Below are 15,062 nucleotides of genomic sequence, written 5' to 3' on the forward strand. Positions count from 1 at the left end.
TTTGCATGTGAAAATAGAATCCAAGCTGATAATGAGATGCAGGCATGTTGTTGAAGATCATAAAACACCCTTAGATCCAAAAGTACATGCTGTAATAACAACTGTGTATGTTAGCATGATTTTAATCCTGCTGCTCTGTGTTTGGTCCACAGAATTGTTGCATAGTTTAATATAAATGTCGTTCGTCTATGCTGAATCTATCTTCCAGGTGTAGCAGTCCTAGGACCCACATATTCATTCATATGCAATGAATTAATATAAACTTCCTCAACCAGTAACACCAGCAGGTTGTTGGTTAAAGATTTAGGGTCCCATCAAAATGTCCTTCTTCTATAATAAATAATAATTACTGAATAGTATATATATAGCACATATAACATAATACATATGTAATATATATAAATACATAATACATATATAGAAACTCCATGCTCTCCACCAAAAATGCTCCCATTTTAGATAAGTTTTCAAACTATTTGTACTCAGATGCACACATGTGTATTTTGATTTCTGATAAAGTACTCGGGCAATTTTAGATTTATGTACCTCACAAACTTTACTCTTTATAGAGTTCTAAAACTGAATGATTACTAATTTAGACTGGAACTTCTATTTGTGATTTAGATCTGGAGACTTAAGAAAATCCATGAAGTCAAGTGAAAGTGTATCTCCCATGAAAGTGACAAGAGATGAAAACCTTGTTGACAGAGCTACATGGACATGATGGAGTTATGGATGTGGTTTAAAACTGGAAGAGGTGGCATATGATGGTGACTCATTAAGAAGAAATAGTCAAAATTTCAGTGCAGGATCCGTAGTGGAAATAGTGGGCCTTGGTAGCTGATGACAGGAGAATGAGGGAGAGAGGCGTTATCAGGGGAAGAGGCAGAGAGGACGAGGCAATAACCCTTAAGACTGGATGCTGACCGGCTCCGGTAACTAGGAAAAGGCAAATATAAACAAAGAAGGGTGAGTTTGTGGGTCTGGTGTGTTGGGGGTCAGGAAATACTGGCTGGTAGCTGCAGCTCGGCCGGCGGTCAAAGTGGTAACTGGGGATCTGAGCTCGGCGGTGACGCGCCGCCCTCACGTGACCAGAGCCCGTGTCTGCCCAAGTCCCTCTCGCCCTGGTCCTTTTTGCCTGTCCAGACACCATCTGCCTATTGCCCTTTGCTCGAGGGGAAAAGCAGAAGGAAGTAAGTCCCCTCCGCCCTCTTAAATCGGTGTGAGTGTCGGTGCTGCCCAGTAACCCCAGGGATTGAGATGGCACAGCGTCCAGGCCTTTCCCCGTGCCCAGCCCCGCCCCCTGCGCCCACATTTCGGTGCAGAAATTGGTGGTTTAAGGGGTGGGGTGGGGAGGTGAGTGCCACCCACCCCCGGGAAGGAAACACGGACACTTAGAAATAGCGTCTAAGCAAATCCTTCGCTTCCACTTACCGCCTGAAAAGAAATGACGAGCATGGGGGGGGGGGGGCGCAGGGAGGGCAAGGAGGACGAAGCTTTGAGATGGTGGGGGGAAGAAGACGGGGGCCGGCGTGGGGGCGGCGGCTGGTGCCCAGAAAAGGGGCGTGTGTGGCAGTCCTTCCCTCCTCCCCGCTCCCCGCCCCCTACCCTGTCTCGGCGTCTGTCTGCAGGTCTGAAGGTCACGGCGGGGCACCTCGAAGAGGGGACGCCTAGGAGCCAGCCGCCGGGAGAGGTCCAGGTCGGGGAAGGGGTGGGCAGCGGACGGGGCTGGAGTGTGAGCGAGGGCGCTGGAGGGAGCCGGGGCCGCGGCCCCAGTGGCCCGCCCCGCCCCTGCTGCGGCGGGAGAGGCCTGTGCGGCAAGGCCTGCCGGGAAAATGGTGGGCTTTCGGGGAGGAGGGGGCGACAAGGTGCGGAGGCGGGGGAGGTGCGGAACCCGACGCGGCCCAGTGCCCCGGGCCGGAGAGCCTCTCCGACAACCTAGGTTGGAGGACCTGGGCCCAGACTCGGGAAGAGGCAGGTTTTGGAACCCGTGGGCGGGGTTTGGGTCCAGACGCCCCAGATTCTGACTCGCCTCTGCCTTTCTTGTCTCCTGTGAATAACTGTGCTTAAAAAAGACCATCCCGATCATGGAAAAAGCCTGCCAAGAGCCTGAGGAGCAGCCACAGAGCTCGCCCAGGTCGGATGAGGAGCGGCCTCCTGGGGATCACTCTCCCGAAAAGTCGTCCCCGGAGGAGGCGTCTTCGGACGAGCAGTCCTCGGAGGAGGAGTTCTTTCCCGAGGAACTCCTTCCCGAGCTCCTTCCAGAGATGCTCGTGTCGGAGGAGCGCCCTCCGCAGGAGCGCCTGTCTAGGAAGGACCTTTTTGAGGAGCGCCCTCCCATGGAGCAGCCTCCTTGCGGGGTGGGCAAACATAAGCTAGAAGAGGGGAGCTTTAAAGAAAGGCTGGCTCGCTCCCGCCCGCAATTTAGAGGGGACATACACGGTAGAAATTTAAGCAACGAGGAGATGATAAAGGTAGCAGAGGAGATGGAAGAGATGAAGCGAGTCCGAAACAAGTTGATGATCATGCACTGGAAGGCAAGGCGGAACCGCCCTTATCCCATTTAACGTGTTCGGCCTTTAATTCTGTTTTGCCTGATCCAAGGATTATCACCCGAACTTTGCTTTTTCTCAACTATCCTAGCCCATCTTCATCATTTTTACTTTGCGCGTGGCTTTGAGGTGTTTCGCTTGTAACTGGCATAAAATTGCCCCCCCACCTGCAAGTCCCCCTCTTTCAATGATGAGTTTCCTCCGTTTGCATGGAAAGATGTACATTATATATTGTGAAGCGAAAAAAGCGGTTTTCAAAAAGTATATGTAGCATCCCATTTTGTAAAAATGTATATTTATATATTAATATGCAAAGAAAAACTGAAAATATATACTTCGAAGGCTTAACAGTGGCTGTGTGGTAAGATAACAGGTTGATTTTTCATTTTTGCTTCAATTGAATTTCTCATTTTTTTTCAAGAGGAACACATTTTACATGTGTTGCAAAAAAACCCCAATATAATGGGAAAAAATTGTAAAGCAATTTAAAAAACTGTCAGCTTATGAAGACTTAATGTGGCACTTAATAAATAATTGTCAGAATTTTAAAAAAGAAAGTAAATCCCGTTTTTTTCTGAATCTCTTAGGCAGAAATATAAACCAGTACTCAATATATTTAAGGGTCATTCTTTTCTCATCGAAATAGGTATAGGACTTGATTGATTTATGAGGCTGCTGCGGAACCAAATGAGGTAAAGGTCTTGGGAGCTCTTTTTTCACTTACTTGAACATGCTGGGGCCTATAGATTCCTTTCAAATCCAGAAGATAGTACCCAAAAGAGGTCGCATTTGCACTCACAAATCCTGGGCAATTCCAAGTGAGTGCCACATTCTATACCTGTCCCATTCCTCTCTTCCTTTGGATGCCGCCATGTCTGCTGGGCACAGCTGCCCCTTCTCCCAGGTCCTGCTCCTTCCATGTCCCCCTTCGCAGCTGAAATGCTGGAGTCCTCCAGGTGCCAAGCTTTCCTGATTGCTCTCCAGTCCTCACTGGGCCAAAGCTGAACTGTCTCCGACAGATAGAGGGAGGACGCCCCTCCTCTGGCTTTCATATTACACCCATCCAGGCGGATACTGTCCCACTGCTGCTTAAACCTCTCTGTCCTAAAGAATTTGTGAGTTCCCATCGTGGCTCAGTGGTAACGAACCCAGCTAGTATCCATGAGGACACAGGTTCGATCCCTGGCGTAGCTCAGTGAGTTAAGGATCCAGCATTGCCTTGAGCTGTGGTGTAGGTCGAAGCTGTAGCTCTGATCCTGCATTGCCCTTGCTGTGGCTGTGGTATAGGCCGGCAGCTGTAGCTCTGATTCGACCCCTAACCTGGAGAGTGAGGCCCTAAAAGGCCAAAAAAAAAAAAAAAAAAAAAAAGAGAGAGAGAGAGAGAGAGAGAGAATTCTTAGGGAAATAGACCCCCCCCCCCCCAGGCCTGAAAGTCTCCCTTTTCTCCATTGAACACAAACATGAGTTCACTGGGACCTGGTCTTGGAGAAAACTTCGTGAGCCAGACACAATGCTGTGTGCTCACAATTGGAACTCCCCTCTCCCAGATAACCACCAAGGATAACTGTGGTAGGAGCTGCCAAACACTTGCCTTAGGGTGAGTTCTCTCCCAGGGGCTTCTGGTAGGCTTGCCTTACCAATTCAGCTGACTTGATCAATTTGTATAAATTAAAGAGGAAATTAAGACTTAATCTCAAGCAAGGACATTTCCTTTCTGCCTTACCCCACATCAAGAAACATGCAAAAGTACTATGTAAGTCATTAACGTAATCACTACATATACATATATATACATACATATATATATATATATATATATATATATATATATGGGTGTGTGTCAGATATTATGATTTCGCTGTTAAGCTTTTTGAAAATCAAAGATTTGAAGAAAAAAAAACCACCTAAGATTTGTGGTTCCCTACTGGCTCAGCGGCTTAAGGATTCAGGGTTGTCACTGCCGTGGCTCTGGTTATGGATGTGGTGCAGGTTCGATTTCTGGCCTGGGAACTTCCACATGCCTCAGGCTTGGCCAAAAAACCCCCTAAGGCTTTCTTTCATTGATCCTGTCAATTGTAGAAACACAGATAGTGGTTAATAATTTTTCAGAATTATGACCCGGCCATGAACCCAGTCTGTTTGATGGAGTGTGTAAGCTTCAGTGTGTTAACATTGCTAGAAAGCATGATTTGCATTTCCAAAAGGATTACAATAGGCGGATGGATTGTTTCCCCAAATTCAACATTACAATTTTTTAAATATTTTATTTATTTAATTATTTTGTTGGCTGCAGCGTGCAGCTGCTTAATGTGAGAATCTCAGTTCCCAGACCAGGGACTGAACCTAGGCCTCAGCAATGACAATGCTGAGTCCTAACCACTAAGCTACCAGGAACTCCTGAAATTATTTAAATATTTTAGGTATCAGTGTTTCTCCTATAAAATAAGCAGAGACCAGGCTCTACCCCAGACCAACTAAATCTCTTTTTTTTTTTTTTTTTTTTTTTGCCTACACCAGCAGTATATTGGAAGTTTCCAGGCTAGGGGTCGAATCAGAGCTGCAGCTGCTGGCCTACACCACAGCCACAGCAATGCTAAATCCTCAACCCACTAAGTGAGGCCAGGGATCGAACCCAAATCCTCATGGGTACTAGTTGGGTTTGTTACCACTGAGCCACAACGGAAACTCCTAAATCTGCTTTCTATATGTTAGCACACACGATGAAGAGCCACTGCTATCTATATATCATATACTTCTGGTTTTAGTAAGAATAAACTATGACATAAATGGAAGTACAGATGATTATATCATAAAAGGTGAAAGGGTTGTCTAACAACACCAGATCCTTAACCCACTAAGCCACCAGGGAACTCCACAACATATTTTTAAATAAGGAATTAAAAACAACCTCATCAATTTTTTTTTTTTTTGTCTTTTGTCCTTCTAGGGCCGCACCTGCTAGGGGTCTAATCGGAGCTGTTGCTGCTGGCCTGCGCCACAGCCACAGCAATGCCAGATCCGAGCCATGTCTTCAGCCTACACCACAGCTCATGGCAACGCCGGATCCTTAACCCAGTGAGCGAGGCCAGGGATTGAACCCACAACCTCATGGTTCCTAGTAGGATTCGTTTCCACTGCACCACAACGGGAAATTCCAACCTCATCAATTTTACCACATAAAATTTAGATTTTTTTTGCAACAAAACAAAACCATACACAGAATAAGAACTAAGATGACAAAACAGCAAGACATAGTTTCCATGATTGACATTATGTAATCCCTTGCATTATATCCTTACAATATGAGCAAAATATATCAGAGATAAATCCAAAGTTCTCCTTTGGTAATCAGATCACAAAATGCTAAGCCAGTCCTGTGTCCTTGATTTTGTTTTAATTTTTTCACTGTATGATGCCATTTGAGGGGATCTTCACGTCTCTAGACCGTTCCTCAAGGTTATGGTAACTGATGGATGCTGATGAGCTACATTCTGGCTGGAGTGAGATGAGTGGCCAGGAACTCACTGTGCCAGTTTTACCTGGCGCTGGGGCAGGATGGAGAAGGGCTCCCCAAGCCACACTCCTCTCCAGGGTGGTCTGACTTTGGTTCCTCTGCTCCAGTCTACAGCAGGCACCAGACTCTTCCAGGCTGATGGCGAGGCTGTCCTGCACATACATACCTGGAGGACAGCCACTGTCCCCACTGCAGGTCTGAGCACTTGGCCTCTCCTTCCTTTCCCCTTTCTCTCTTGGGGAACCTTTTGTAGGGGAGGAGATAAAGCCCAAGGATTTCCAAGTGGAAACACTGGTTGGGACACGCTCGGAGCAAGCAGATGTCTGGCCTGGGCCTGACCAGGTGACTTGGGGGCTGAAACAGAAGGGGCTGGCCCTTCTGTCAGAGTCCAGTGAAGTAGTCCCGCCCCCTCTCCCCCCCACATGGGGTTAGACCTCAGGCAAGCCCTCACCCATCCCTCTCCCACTCACCTTGCTCAGATTCCCAAAAGGGCCTTGTATGTGCCCTGGCCTGTTTGGGTGGTTCTGCAGTGACTTTAGGTCTGTGTGTGCCTGGTGTGGCGCTTCTCATGTCTGTGTCAGCCCAGACCCGGGGGCACAGGAGCCCCCGGGGTAAAGGGAGCTTCAAAGGCACATGGTCTTACAGCTCAGGAGAAAAGGGGTGTCACCTCCTGTGTGAACACCCCTGTGCCCTGTAGGCCTAGCCCACAACTTGAAGCGGGGGCGGGGGCAGGGAGGTCAAGTTGAGGACTGGGGTGTAGATGCTTCTGGTGGCCTTGATGGTAAAGGGTCAGCAGCATCCAGAACCTGGTTCTCTGGTCCCTCACAACTTTGCTGCCCACAAGAAGGCTGGGATCCCCATCACAGGTCCAAGAAGCTACTTGCCTGGCCAACTCCAGAGTGGATAGCATTGAGGGTCCAGGCCCCTGGAGGGAGCTGTCTGCTAAGCAGGATGCCCAGGCTGTCAGGAGGCAGCGCCTGAGAGCGGGAGCCCCTCTGGTGAGGCAGCATAGAGGGATCAGGTTCAGGGTCTTTGCAAAATGCCCAGACTCCTCCCTCTCCCATTTAGAAATATACTAACTCTTTTTTTTTTTTTTTTTTTTTTTTTACAAATGAGGAAGATTATATAGATGAATAAGAGGTATACCCTGTGTTCTGATTCAGGTTTGTCTGAATCAAATCCTGTGTTCTCCCCACTCTGCCACGCTGCCTCCAATTTACAGAGACAACATGAAGTACTTAACCTGCTGAGCCACAACAGGAACTGACTGCCTCCAATTTAGACTGTAACTTTGTTAGGGCTTAGGGAAAATTTGATTTAGATTTGCTAAGTATGGTGTCCTTGTTGGTTTGTGCATTTGAGTGAGTTTTCACATTATCTTTTTTCAGGTGGAAACGTCCAATAGGCAGTTAGATATGTGTCTAGAATTTGGAGAAGAGATTGGCATGGAAATCAGAATTGTGGCCAGTGGTTGGTACCTGGTGCACAGTAAGCAAGAATTCAATTGTATATATTTCTATCCTTTCCTATTTTTTTTTCAGTGAGATTCTACTGAAATCACTGATTCATAACCTGTGTATAAAAAATGAACTTTTTCTTTAGACCTCTTTTTTTAAAATAATGATTTTTATTTTTTTCCATTATAGCTGGTTTACAGTGTTCTATCAGTTTTATACTGTCCAGCGTGGTGACCCGGTTACACATACACGTATAGATTCATCACAAGTGATTAGACAGTTCCTAGAAGACCTTCTCTTAACCAAGAAAATACCTGTTTTTTTGAAGAGTATTAAGAAACTAGAGACAAGCGCGCCTCCTGGTGGTCATATTTAGAACTGCGAGTTGGACACAACAAAAGAGGGACAGAGAGACTAGAGAGATTACTGAAGGGTAACGAAGACTTGATATTGGGGAGAGGAATGCCTCAATTCTGACTCACACTGGACTGACACAGTAGCAGCCCCTTCCTGGGGTGGCACAAGAAGCAACCTGTATTTAGATGGTTTTTCCCTGACTCAAGTCAAGATAAGTGTGTTCATGTGTGTGTATTTAAACTGAGTGATCTTATATTATTTTCATTTTTTCTGTGATTGTCGAAGTTATGTTTCTACTAGAAAATACTTGTAAATGTAGAAACATATAAGAAAATATATAAATTACTTATAGTTCCTATACACAGAGAAAATAATTATATAGATATTAACATGCATGTAAATACATTGTGTATATATGTATCTCCTTTTATATACTCTATCAATTTACTTTTTATATAGTGTATATGTATATTACTTCATATATTTACATATTACACATTCAAGACCTTTATGTATTCACATATATATTTGTAGTTATATATTACATAGCATTTGTTTTTCTTTTTTCTTTCCTTTTATGGCCACCCCACGGTATATGGAGTTCTTAGGCTAGGGATCAAATCTGAGTCACAGTTGTGACCTAAGCTGCAACTGCAGCAATGATGGATCCTTTTAACCCACTGTGCCAGGTGAGGATGGAATCTACATCCTGATACTGCAGATATGCTGCTGATCCCATTGTGCCACAGTGGGAACTCCATAGCACACATATATTTGTATTTGCTTTTTAAAGGGCCGCACCTGCAGCATATTGAAGTTCCCAGGCTAGGGGTGGAATTGGAGCTGTAGCCGCTGGCCTACACCACAGCCACAGCAAGGACAGATCTGAGCTGCATCTGTGACCTACATCACAGCTCACGGCAATGCTGGATCCTTATCCACTGAGCAAGGCCAGGGATCAAACTGGCAACCTCATGTTTACTAGTCGGATTCGTTTCCGCTGCGCCACAATGGGAACTCTGGCATGTATTTTATTTATTTCATTATTTTTCCTTGTACATGTAACATGACATTCATATGGCTATTCATTCCATCAACCACACCACTTAACGAGGAAGATAATCTTACCTTGTGTAGTCAAGCTGGCTAAAACTGAATAAATTTATCATAAGGGTTAAAAAATAAGCTTTAGTTTCCGTCATGGCTCGGGGGTTAATGAACCCGACTAGGAACCATGAGGTTTCGGGTGCTTTACCTTTTAAATAATCTGCCTAGAAAGCAATTATCAAAGTAATTTCCTATGCGTCACGTTGTCTTTATCATCAGGTCTTCAATTACTTAAAACCAAGTCTTCTGGGAGTTCCCACTGTGCTGCAGCTGGTTAAGGACCTAGCATTGTCACTGCAGCTGCTCAGTCTCTGCTGTGGCTTGAATTGGATCCCCAGCTCAGGAACTTCCACATGCCCATGAGTGTGGTCAAAAATTTTTCTTGAAAAAAGTCTTCTCAACAGAGAAAACCATGACTCTCAAAGACACATGTACTCCAATGTTCACTGCAGCACTATTTGCAGTAGCCAAGACATGGAAACAACCTAAATGTCCATTGACAGAGGAGTGGATAAAGAAGATGTGGTACATATACACAACAGAATATTATTCAGCCATTAAAAGGAACAAAATAATGGCATTTTTTAGCAACATGGATGGACCTAGAAATTATCATGCTAAGTGAAGTCAGTCAGACAATGAAATACCAACATCAAATGCTATCACTGACATGTGGAATCTGAAAAAAGGACACAATGAACTTCTTTGCAGAACAGATACTGACTCACAGACTTTGAAAAAACTTATGGTTTCCAAAGGAGACAGTTTGGGGGGTGGGGGGATGTGCTGGGAGTGTGGGATGGAAATCCTATAAAATTGGATTGTGATGATCATTGTACAACTATAAATGTAATAAATTCATTGAGTAATAAAAAAAGTCTTTTCAATATTTGCCTTTAGGAGTTCCCTGGTACCTCAGTGGATTAAGGATCCAGCATTGTCACTGCTGTGGCATGGGTTCAACATCTGGCCTGGAAACTTTTGCATGCCACAGGCATGGCCAAAAAAAACTTGCCTTTAAAATTTTTTCTCACTTTGGTGAGATAATTAAGTAGCTTCATGATGATCTGTGATTATTTTTAGTCAAGCATTCATCTTTTTATTTCTGAATAACTTCCCCAAATCAAATTCTAAATGAAGTCTTTTTGATGTCAAACTAATTTTGGAATTTCCCAAAGGGGCCCTGAAAAATCTCAAAAGATTTATTCTCTCTCCTTATTAAAAAAAAACTGAGATATCAAACCAATTATCCTTATTTGATATTTTAACCTAAGTGTTCCAGAAGTTATATGAATTTTATGAAATTTCTAAAATTCTGGTATGTCCTGGTATAATGGTATCAGTCATAATTCCAGTTATTGTCTTAAAATATTTCATGTCACAGAAATAACCAAATTTCCTTATTAATTGCATTGTAATTTACTCTCATCAGAACTTTAAAGCCATTTTAAGCTTTTTGTCATTTACAGATAGTTATTACTTTATTTTGATGATTTTGCAAAAGTGCTTCATCTTCAAGGAGATTCATGGAAATGATTCTGACAAGTACCGTTTCTGAAAACTTTCACATCATACCACTCAACTGGGTAAGAATTTACAGAACACCAGTGAAAAAACTGGATTCATAAAACTGCTAACAAAACATCAAGATCAGGATTTCCTGTTGTGGGCTCATCAGATTAAGAACCCAACATAGTGTCCATGAGGATGTGAGTTCAATCCCCGACCTCATTCAGTGGGTTAAAGATCCAGCATTGCCACAAGCTGAGGCATAGGCTGGCAGCTGCAGCTCTGATTCAACCCCTAGCCCGGGAACTTCCATCTGCTGCAGGTGTGGCTGTAAATAGAAAAAAAAAAAAAAAAAAGATCAGGCTCAACAAGAGTTAATTTACGTGGGATTGAATCAACTAATGAGGATGATTATAAGTTTTTATGACTTTTTGTTTGAAACATCTTGGTTCTTTAATATTTTGTTTTCCAGATATAAGGAAACCTTTCTTCTCTTTTCTCTTAAGCTATCTATGATTTATAGCTATTTGGTAAAGTATACCCTTATACACAAAGGTGAAACGATTACTTTTTCTTCCTATCTGATCCTTCCAGAATTCAGAAACTTACTGAGTAGTTTTCATGGCAGTGTAGTTACTCACATAGATTAATAAGACTCTGTTCTTGTAACAGAACACAATAAAAAACTGGTTATTTTAACAGTGTGGCTTTAACTATGTAGGGGAAGAAAAAGAATTTTCCCTCTACCTTTCTAAGGTCTTGGCTGACATCTGCTTTAATTAAAGACAGATTGACAGGAGAAAAACAAGCAGAAGTTTAATACCATGTATACATCTATGTATACATGGGAGAGGCCTGGGAAAACTGAGTAGCTTCCTACAGAAGTGGCCTAAACCATCACCTTAAAATACTATCTTCAGGGAGTTCCCATTGTGGCTCAGTGGTAATGAAACCGACTAGCAACCATGAGGACTGGGGTTCGCTCCCTGGCGCCAGCGGCTATAGCTGTTTCAACCCCTAGCATAGGAACATCTATATGCTCCAGGTGCAGCCCTAAAAGGATTTTTTAAAAAAATTACTATCTTCAGCTACAGACAAAAGATGTTGGTGGGGGTGGGGGCAGTCCTGGAAGGTTACTGTTACTAAACCAGTTTCCTTTGCCTGAAGTTCAGCAAGCCAGATGATGAGATGCTGAGGTTATAGTAGAGGACAAAGTTTATTCACAAGGCAGTCATTTGAGAAGATGGGAGAACGAGTCTCAGATCAGGCTCCCTGATGGCAAGGGGCAGCTTGAGATATTTATGGGATAAAAAAGCAGGGCGGGGAGTTCCCATTGTGGCTCAGTGGTAACGAACCTGACTAGTATCCATGAAGAGGCAGGTTCGATCCCTGGCACCAGTGGCTACAGCTCTGATTTGATCCCCAGCCTGGGAACTTCCATATGCCCTGGGTGTGGCCCTAAAATATGGGGGAAAAAAAAAAAGAAGAAACAGGGTGGTCTTAGGAGTGGGGAAAGGTGACTGGAGGTGGGGAAAAGGTGAGGTAATCAGTGTTCTGCAGGTGTACCTGAGTGACATGCTTCTTTTTGCGATGGATGTTTTTAAAAAATGAAGGCACTTAGCACTATCTGCGGTTGGAGTTTTCAGCCCTCTGATGTCAAAAGGGCCTTCTTCGGACACCTCTGCAGACCCGGTTTTAGGACTGGTGGTCCTAACCAGTTTTAGCTGGCTTGAATTGGACAGGAGCCACCTCCAAGTTCACGAAAAACAACTTAAGCCCCGTTACTATAGTGACCCATACGTCAGAGGCTTTATCTGTAGGGGTGGTTAAGAAGTCTTATGATATATTACCTAAGCTTGAAGGGTATGCAATTAAAGAAGGGAAAAAAAAGAGAGAGAGAAAAATAACCAAAGCAAGCTTAATCAGTAAAGGCAGATTATAAGCAGAGGGTTTTTTTAACAAGCTGTTCCCTTATCTGCTGTTCTGTAAGACACACTCAAGGATTTCTGTTAAGGCGCCAGCTTCTGTTAACCCTATAGGGCCTGGTTTCATTAGCAGGCAAAGCACAGTAAACAAGAGTGTGGTTGTTCTGTAGATTTAATTTTGCTCCTTCTCCATTGCTAGAAGTTGCCAGAGATTTTGTCATCCTCCTCTTCCTGGTACCGAGAGGGAGACCCCTTACAAGGGAGATTTCCCTTACTAGACTTATTTTGCAAACAAATTAGTCTTGCTTTAATCTCTGATAGAAATGGGGGTGACTGTCGAGAGTAAAATTATGTTTTCAGGAGAAACTAGTATACTGTGTGCCTTTCAGATTTAGTCCTGCTTATTTTTCTTTTTATGGCTGCACCTGCAGCATATGGAAGTTCCCAGGCCAGGGATTGAATCTGAGCCCCAGCTACCACCTGAGCCGCAGCTGTGGTACGGCAACAGCTGGATCCTTTAACCCACTGCTCTGGGCCAGGGGTGGGACCCCTACCTTCTCAACAACCTGAACTGCTGCATTTGGATTCTTAACTCACTGTGCCATGGCAGGAACTCTATCTAGTCATGTTAAAAATCTGGTCTTGTATTCTTTCTTTCTTTTTGCTTTTTAGGGCTGCACTCTCGGCATGTGAAATTCCCAAGCTAGGGGTTAAATTAGAGTTACAGCAGCCAGCCTATGCCACAGCCACAGCAACATGGGATCTGAGTTTGCAACCTACACCAGAGCTCATGGCAAGGCCAGATCCTTAACCCATTTACTGATGGAAGCCAGGGATCCAACCCGAATCCTCATGGATACTAGTTGGGTTTGTTATCACTAAGCCACAACGTTCCTTGATAGTCTCCCATTGTTGCCCCTCCCCCCAAACATTTTTCTTTTGTCTTTAGTTGAATGAAGATAATATTAAAGGTAGTGGTTTGGGCCATTTCAGGGAGTTACTCCAGTTGACCAGGGTATTGCCTATGTACACAGGAGGTATACATGGTCAAACTTCTGTTTGTTTTTCTCCTGTTACTCTGTCTTTTATTATGGGGAGGGGGATCTCAGCCAAGATCCTAAAAGGGTAGAGGGAAGATTATTTTTTTTCCCCTACAATATGCATGTGTGTGTACATATATCTCCTTTGATGTAGTTTGTCAATTTACTTTTTATATAGCATATACCTATATTACTTTACACATTTATGTAATTCAAATGCCTTTACGTATTCATGTATACATTTGTTGTTATATCTTATATAGCATATATTTTATTTACTGTTATATTTTCCTTTGCACATGTGCCATGACATTCATCCACATGGGCATTCCATCAACCACACCCCTTGACAGTAATGTCTATAGTGAAGATAAAGTTGTTCTCTTTGATCTCACAGCCCTATGTCTGAAGGCCACATGGACAGGTGGTGAATGGACAGGTCTCCCAAAAAAGCATAAGATAGAGGCAAGAGCACTAGCTTTGATTGGAGTTGAGGAAAAGATTCAAAATGAGCAAGAACCTACTGGGGCCATGCACTTTATATTTGGGATCTTCTTTAATCGTTACCACACTTTGAGGAAGGTATTCATCCTTATTATAGATGAGGAAACTGAAACTCAGAAAGTTTGGGTGACTTATACAGGGTCACACTGTCAGTAGTAAGCGGAGGGACCTGGATTTGAACTTAAATTTGTCTGACTCTTCAATCGGACCTCTTAACCCATATGCCTTATTTACTCCTAAAATTTTACAGCTTCTCTCTTACTGCTGAGTCTAGTGGAACTCACCTCTTGGAATTCAGAAAAGTTTTGAACACTACCGCACTTTCATGCCCCACTCTTGTTGAGTTTGAATTTCTTGGCTACGAAAATGCTTTCGTGATCAGGAAACTTAATAAAGAATTATCTCTTTTAAAATCTTTAAAGTTAAAGAAATCTCAGAGAATATCAGGTGGCACATGAGTAACTAGGATGAAATATTTAAAACACATATTACAGGAGTTCCCGTTGTGGCTCAGTGGTTAACAAACCCGACTAGCATCCATGAGGATGCAGGTTTGATCCCTGGCCTCACTCAATGGGTTAAGGATCCAGTGTTGCCATGAGCTGTGGTGCAGATCACAGATGTGGCTTGGATCCAGCATTGCTGTGGCTGTGGTGTAGTTCGTTGGTTACAGCTCCAATTGTACCCCTAGCCTGGGAACCTCCATATGCTGTGGGTGCAGTCCTAAAACTACACATATTACAGATTTTGAGATCTTTGAAAAATATTAATCTCTACTCACCAATACAAAATAAGAAAAGTACATGGAGAAATAATTCACACACATACACACACTCATATTCACAGAATCTGAATGATACTACACACATGGCATTATACTGTACATTTGACAAAATGTTCATTTTGTCACTCCAGCATGTCTTAGGCATCTATCCAAGTTGTCACCTATTGTGGTATAAGAAATATATTTGATCTCTGTCCCCAGTTCCTTGCATAAAACTCTTCAAAGCTTTGGAATTTCCTGAGTTATAGGAGTCATAGGAGTGTCTTTCATCATTCATAAGGAAACCCCGTTGAACTTATGCTTAAAGGGCGTA

General features: G+C 43.5%; 1 protein-coding gene across 2 annotated transcripts; it reads left to right on the top strand.

Annotated features, from left to right (window-relative positions):
- Nucleotides 1,088–3,109, top strand: TCEAL1 (transcription elongation factor A like 1). Of its 2 annotated transcripts, XM_003135265.5 has the most exons (3): nucleotides 1,088–1,193; nucleotides 1,632–1,699; nucleotides 2,076–3,109. In XM_003135265.5, the coding sequence occupies exon 3, from the start codon at nucleotides 2,088–2,090 to the stop codon at nucleotides 2,565–2,567; it is 480 nt and encodes a 159-aa protein (XP_003135313.1). In that variant the 5' UTR covers nucleotides 1,088–1,193; nucleotides 1,632–1,699; nucleotides 2,076–2,087; the 3' UTR covers nucleotides 2,568–3,109. The 2 variants fall into 2 exon arrangements, with proteins under 2 accessions (XP_003135313.1, XP_013846434.1); XM_013990980.2 differs by lacking the exon at nucleotides 1,632–1,699 and having other exon boundaries at nucleotides 1,116–1,193.

The sequence above is a fragment of the Sus scrofa genome, chromosome X, assembly GCF_000003025.6.
Source record: "Sus scrofa isolate TJ Tabasco breed Duroc chromosome X, Sscrofa11.1, whole genome shotgun sequence".
NCBI classification, from domain to species: Eukaryota; Metazoa; Chordata; class Mammalia; order Artiodactyla; family Suidae; genus Sus; species Sus scrofa.

Coding starts and splice junctions, on each gene's coding strand:
- TCEAL1 (XM_003135265.5), top strand. CDS start 2,088: ATGGAAAAAGCCTGCCAAGAGCCTGAGGAGCAGCCACAGAGCTCGCCC.